We start from the raw sequence: 7,500 nt of genomic DNA, 5'->3' as shown, positions 1-7,500 counted from the left end.
GTTACTAAATAGAACAGTTGACCCCGCTAGCGTTACGGAACAGTTGACCCTTGACCCCGCTAGCGTTACGGAACAGTGGACCCCGCTAGCGTTACGAAATAGAACAGTTGACCCCGCTAGCGTTACGGAACAGTTGACCCTTGACCCCGCTAGCGTTACGGAACAGTGGACCCCGCTAGCGTTACGGAACAGTGGACCCCGCCCTAGCAACATTTCAGGTATTTGGACCAATCAAAGCACTAAGATTCTTAAGGGGTGGGAAGTGTCTTTCTGTTGTACTCAAATGGGTACTTCACATCACTTCAGCAACGACATAAAACGGTGTTTAAACAAATAGAATTATTATGGTCAGTGTTTAAACGAATAGAATTATTATGGTCTGTGTTTAAACGAATAGAATTATTATGGTCAGTGTTTAAACGAATAGAATCATAAAGGTCTGTGTTTAAACGAATAGAATCGTAATGGTCTGTGTTTAAAACAAATAGAATCATAATGGTGTTGCACTTTGCTGCTGTCACTGTGTTATTTCCAGTGTGACCCCGTCTCCGTCGGATTCTGGGCAATAGAGTGACTGACTCAAGAAAGATCACGTACAAGACAAACTCACTCATTCACTCTTTCAACTCATCCAAACTCACTCACTCACACACTCAGTCACCCAACTACACAGTCCCACTCAGGCAAACTCACTCACTCACACACTCATACACTCACTCATACACTCACTCGCATTCAGACATACTCTCTCTCTCTCTCACCACCAACGTCAGTCACCCGTAACCAAACTCACTCGCACACACTTACACCCGTCAACCTTAATGATGGCCAGTGTGTCTGAGAGAGAGAGAGAGAGAGAGAGAGAGAGAGAGAGAGAGAGAGAGAGAGAGAGGGAGGTTGAGAGGACAGAGGAGAGAGGAGAGAGAGAGAGAGGTTGAGAGAAGAGAGAGGACAGAGGAGAGAGAGGGGGGTTGAGAGAGAGAGAGAGAGGGCCGTCCTGCACACGAGGGCTATCATGCGCTCGTCATTAATGTCCAATTTCCCCCCAAAGAGACAACTTTTCCAGCAGGAGCAGAATACCCACTGATAACAGCCATACAACAGCCGTAATTACCCAGACGCCTCGCACACACACACACACACACACACACACACAGACGCTTAGTGTGTGTGTGTGTGTGTGTGTGTGTGTGTGTGTTGGGGGAGGATCATATCCGCGCCCGTGTGGGGGGCCCAGGCCTGATAAGCTTCCGCTGTCACTGTTCACAAATGCGCACCCTCTCTCACACACACACACACACACACACACACACACACACACACACTGGTAATTACTTTATTGATAATTCACACAGAAAATTGCCCCAGCCAATCTCATTGGCCAGATTTAATGGATTGGCCAGGGGAGCGATGTAGGGGGAAAACACACAAACACACAAACACACACACACACACACACACACACACACACACACACACACACAGACACACAAACACACACACACAGTGAGGTTCTCATTTTAAAAGGAAACACAAATATATGTCAGGGCCATAGGGGATGGCCTTTTTCCTTCACAGATAATCACCAAATACATGTAAAATAGGAAATACTTGGCATGGGGAGGTCTGCCTGTGTGTGTGTGTGTGTGTGTGTGTGTGTGTGTGTTTATCTGGTGCCTCTTGCATTAACACATTTACAGCTGGCCTTAGAAGGGCTAATAATGTGGGGTGGGCAGGGGAGGGTCTGGCTGTGTGTGTGTGTGTGTGTGTGTGTGTGTGTGTGTGTGTGTGTGTGTGTGTGTGTGTGTGTGTGTGTGTGTGTGTGTGTATGGGGGGTGGTGGTGGTGGGGAGGGTCTGGTAATGAAATTGACATTTAGCAGCACCGCCTCACTCTATTAACTCCAATAAATGTAATTTGCAGCAGAAGCAGGAGGGCCCAGACCACAGGAAAGGGGATAACCACCCAGGGCACACACTCGTCTGGGCCAGAGAAACACACACACACACACACACACACACACACACACACACACACACACACACACACACACACACACACACACTCACGTCTGAGCCAGAGAAACACACACGGCTTACACACTCACGTCTGGGCCAGAGAAACACACACGGCTTACACACTCACGCCTGGGCCAGGAAAACACACACGGCTTACACACTCATGCCTGGGCTAGGAAAACACACGGCTTACACACTCACGCCTGGCCCAGAGAACCACCCAGGGCACACACTCACGCCTGGCCCAGAAAAACACACACGGCCTACACACACTCACGCCTGGGCCAGGAAAACACACGGCTTACACACACTCACGCCTGGGCCAGGAAAACACACACGGCTTACACACTCACGCCTGGCCCAGAGAAACACACACGGCTTACACACTCACGCCTGGGCCAGGAAAACACACTAACCAGGCAAACTAGGGTTTGACACTTACTTTTGCGACTAAGCACTTGTGCAACTAAGGTAAATAACTAAGCACTTGTGCGACTAAGGTAAATAACTAAGCACTTGTGCGACTAAGGTAAATGACTAGGCACTTGTGCGACTAAGGTAAATAACTAAGCACTTGTGCGACTAAGGTAAATAACTAAGCACTTGTGCGACTAAGGTAAATAACTAAATGTGGACCGACCTGTGAGATGGATCAGCTCCAAAATGTAATGGGTTATTCCTTGACACAAGCAACCGAGTTTCATGAAAATCTGGCTGGTAGATTTCGCGTAATCCTGCTTACAGACAGACAAACTAAAAATATAACTTTCTTGATGCCGATAATTAAAAATACCAATGCACCAATTGGATAGATTAGGAATGATTGACTCCAAATGTACACAAAACTAAATGATAAAGAATATTACTTTATTTTCAGTTCATCGTTTTTTCTGTTCACATTTTCTGTTTCGTTTTCTGTTTTTATCCTATTTTGCGTTCAATTTCATATGGTGCATACCCAAGTGACATGGAGGCATCCTTACAAAACGTGCAGAACATCGCACTGCTAGATTTCCCAAATTCAAGCCCCTCTCAATCCTCTCAGCCAGTCAGGGTTAAACTCACGGCTCTCCACGCTCTCATCCAGTCAGGGTTAAACTCACGGCACTCCACCCTCTCAATCCTCTCAGCCAGTCAGGGTTAAACTCACGGCACTCCACGCTCTCAATCCTCTCAGCCAGTCAGGGTTAAACTCACAGCACTCCACCCTCTCAATCCTCTCAGCCAGTCAGGGTTAAACTCACGGCTCTCCACGCTCTCAATCCTCTCAGCCAGTCAGGGTTAAACTCACAGCACTCCGCACTCTCAATCCTCTCAGCCAGTCAGGGTTAAACTCACGGCACTCCGCGCTCTCAATCCTCTCAGCCAGTCAGGGTTAAACTCACGGCACTCCGCGCTCTCAATCCTCTCAGCCAGTCAGGGTTAAACTCACGGCACTCCGCACTCTCAATCCTCTCATCCTCTCAGCCAGTCAGGGTTAAACTCACGGCTCTCCGCACTCTCAATCCTCTCAGCCAGTCAGGGTTAAACTCACGGCTCTCCACGCTCTCATCCAGTCAGGGTTAAACTCACAGCACTCCACCCTCTCAATCCTCTCAGCCAGTCAGGGTTAAACTCACGGCTCTCCACGCTCTCAATCCTCTCAGCCAGTCAGGGTTAAACTCACGGCTCTCCACGCTCTCATCCACTCCATCTGTACTCTTGTTCTTCTCTGGTCTATTTGGTGACCTGTTGGAGTTCAGGCTATATCCATTTCTTTGCTCATTGTTGTCGCTTGTGATAGTGTAAGACTGCGGGTGATTTTTTTTGTCACACACCCTTGAATTTGAGAGTTGGTTATCAGTTGTATTTGGCTCTATTACGGATTCTATTATGGATTCTATTCAGTATTCTATTATGGATTCTATTCAGTATTTTATTATGCATTCTATTCAGTATTCTATTATGGATTCCATTCAGGATTCTATTCAGGCTATCTGCCGTTCTGTATTCAGTGTTCCGAAAGAGATAAACGGAGAGTCAGGGCTACTTCCACAATGTTTTATTTCTATTCTATTCTATTTTATGTACTTTGTACGTTCTTTTAATTATTTAATTATTATTATACTTATTCATAGTTTTAGCTCTTCACTTGTCTTTCTTTCCTTTGGATTTTCCTTCGAAAGCACAAAAACCACATTGAATTGCCTCTGTTCATGAAATGTGCTATATAGATAGACTTGCCTCTGTTCAGGAAATGTGCTATATAAATAAACTCACCACTGTTCATGAAATGCGCTATATAAATAGATTTGCCTTGAGATAGAGCAGTGTTTCTTTTATGTTGTATTCGCACAAGCGCTTCTCGATGTTTATTTCATAGGTAATATTAACATCACATACGCATCAAGTGTGTGTGTCTGTGTGTGTGTGTGTGTGTGTGTGTGTGTGTGTGTGTGTGTGTGTGTGTGTGTGTGTGTGTGTGTGTGTGTGTGTGTGTGTGTGTGTGTGTGTGTGTGTGTGTCTGTCTGTCTGTCTGTCTGTCTGTCTGTGTCTGCCTGTCTGTCTGTCTGTCTGTCAGACAGTGTGTCTGTGTGTCTGTCTGTCTGTCTGTCTGTCTGTCTGTCTGCACCAGTGCACATAAATATTTTTTCACATTTGCACATCAACATTTTTACTCGCATATGCGAGTGAAATGGTCGAACTGTCGACCGGGCTCAGACAGACACACACACACACACACACACACTCTTGATGTGTATGTGAGGCATCTGAATGTGCCACTAGTGGCCCTGAAGCAGGTGAGTGTAACTCTGACCTGAAGGCTCCTAGCTACCCGGGCTTTGTCTTTGGCTTTAATGTTTCCACGCTGTAGTGTGTGTGTGTGTGTGTATGTGTGTGTGCCGAGTGATTTCAGGCCAGTCTTTCCTGAATATCTCAGATTCCTCTTATGGCCATCAACTCTGTGTAATTGTACATGTATGGATTAGCCGTGTGTCTGTGAAAACGCATGCCAGCCTGATAACGGGATTGACGGGATCCAATGAGAGAAATCCCCTTTAGACCAAATGGCTGATCTTCCGCAGGTATTCTGATGGGATCGACTTCCCCGTTCCCAATTAAAGTCAGATCAGTCATCCCATTGGTAAGCGGAAAAGGACAAACCAGGAATTTACGCGTAACTATTTTGGGCCGTGCGGAGCGGGAGCGGGAAGCACCATATGGCCCGTGCTGTGATCAAGAGAAAGTGCTGTCCCTCCATAATGTTTGGCGCTCCGAACGACTAAACGACTTATTAATATGCATGGGAAATGGCATTTAATATGGAAATGGGGCTCTTTAAGGCTGAGTTATGTGTGCGTAAGCGCTGCGGCTCAGATCAATGAGGAGCGGAGACGAGCGGAGAGAAGCAGTGTGATGCAACGCGCTGCGAACGGTGCAGGCGCTTACGGACCCACACTGTAATTATGCAGAGATCCTTTAAAAAACAGCTCAGCAGATGCCTTTGCTCTCCATCCGTGTACGTCTCACACTCTTAACACACACACACACACACACACACAACACACACACACACACACTTATTTTATTTTTTTCTGCTGTAGTATGGAATAGATATAAGTTTTGAGTGATGGGCAAACAACTCTCTCATCTTACATATTTATTTGTACGTTTTTTTTCTAATGCATTATTTTTTCCTTTAAGTTTATTTGGACTCATTTGTGCTGTCGTAGTAGTGGACTCTTGGTAATGATGTGTTTATTGTGAAGATGTCATCTCAGCGGGCCAGTAGGCCCTGTTGGCTGACGCAGCGGTCCAGAGTTATGAGGGGTTCGGGGGGGTGGGGGTGGGGGTGGGGGGAGAGGACACTCTCTTGGCTTTGTGCACAAGTGCTCCTGTCTCACTAACACGCCATTGCTCTGCAGTTTGATTCAGAAAATGACTTATCGAAATCAATAGGACCACGACCTTCCAGCCATAACTCTTCCCTAATCCATACTCTGGTGTGTGTGTGTGTGTGTGTGTGTGTGTGTGAGAGAGTGTGTATTTGGGTTTGTGTCTGTTGTGAGAGAGTTTGGGTTTCTGTGTGTGTGTCTGTTTATGTGCGAGAGAGAGAGAGAAAGAGAGAAAGAGAGAGTGAGTTTGAACGTGTGTGTGTGAGAGAGAGAAACAGTGTGTGCGTGCGTGTGTGTGTGTGTGTGTGTGTGTGTGTGTGTGTGTGTGTGTGTGTGTGTCCACTCCAGGTAGTTGTGAGGGTGAGTAGGCCCAGGTGGGAGGGAGGCCCAGAGGGGGGCAGGTCCAGTAAGTGGCTTAGTGAATCTTAGTGAATCTTCCAGGCTGTAGCCATCCATCCACACAGCACGACACTCTGCCTCTGGCCCTGCCTCTGGCCCTGCCTCTGGCCCTGCCTCTGGCCCTGCCTCTGGCCCTGCCTCTGGCCCTGCCTCTGGCCCTGCCTCTGGCCCTGCCTCTGGCCCGGCCTCTGGGGCCAAGTCTGAGTCTGAGTCTGGTACCCACGGGCACTGGGCCTGATGAGGGGCGGATGAGGGGCAAGTCAGGGGTAGGTGAGGGGTAGGTGAGGGGTAGATGAGGGGTAGATGGGGGCAGATGAGGGCCTTGGGGGTCAGGAAGGTCTGTAAAACGTATACTGATTATTTTTCTTCTTCTGTATTTATTTGTGTGTGTGTGTGTGTGTGTGTGTGTGTGTGTGTGTGTGTGTGTGTGTGTGTGTGTGTGTGTGTGTGTGTGTGTGTGTGTGTGTGTGTGTGTGTGTGTGTAGGTCTCGGTCACGCCATCGGAAGTCCCGGAGTCAGAGCAGCAGTCGCAGACGCAGCCGCTCCCGCAGTGGGAGTCGCAGTAAAGACCGCGGCAGCCGACGGAAGGGCAGAGAGGGGGACAGGAGCCGAGACAAAGAACGAGAGAAGGAGAGAGAACGAGAGAAGGAGAAGAAGGAGAAGAAGGAGAGAGAAAAACAAGAGTAAGGATCGTTTCCACCCTCCCTCCTCCTCCCTCCTCTCCTCTCCGGATTAGTCACTCTTTCACTCTTCCGCTCTTGCTCTCCCTTTACTCTCTCTTTTACTCCCTCTTCTTCACTCTATCTCTCTCTCACTCTCTTCCATCTTTACGTTATTGGTCACTGTTGCACACACACACGCACGCACGCACGCACGCACGCACGCACGCACGCACGCACGCACGCATACACACAGTCTTGTCTGTTGTCAGTAATGGTCAGTAATCCTGATCTCACCTTGTCAGTGTCACAAAAAAAAGCAGAACTCACGTCTGTGTCTTTCTCTCTCTCATGTGTGTATTGATGGGAGGATGTACGTCTCTCTCTCTCTCTCTCAGTGGTCATACATGTTGTGTGTATTGATGGGAGGATGTACGTCTCTCTCTCTCTCAGTGGTCATACATGTTGTGTGTATTGATGGGAGGATGTACGTCTCTCTCTCTCTCTCTCAGTGGTCATACATGTTGTGTGTATTGATGGGAGGATGTAC

General features: G+C 47.8%; 1 protein-coding gene across 1 annotated transcript in view; it reads left to right on the top strand.

Annotated features, from left to right (window-relative positions):
- LOC105889607 (negative elongation factor E-like) overlaps positions 1-7,500 on the top strand; it is a 92,172-nt gene that overhangs the window by 32,804 nt on the left and 51,868 nt on the right. The window contains exon 4 of the mRNA XM_042708763.1: positions 6,777-6,974. Coding sequence (XP_042564697.1) covers positions 6,777-6,974 — 198 coding nt within the window. The remainder of the gene's footprint in view (positions 1-6,776; positions 6,975-7,500) is intronic.

This window comes from Clupea harengus, chromosome 9, assembly GCF_900700415.2.
Source record: "Clupea harengus chromosome 9, Ch_v2.0.2, whole genome shotgun sequence".
Lineage (NCBI taxonomy): Eukaryota > Metazoa > Chordata > Actinopteri > Clupeiformes > Clupeidae > Clupea > Clupea harengus.
Note: the sequence above shows the minus strand (reverse complement) of the source record. Positions and strands in the feature narration are given on the sequence as shown.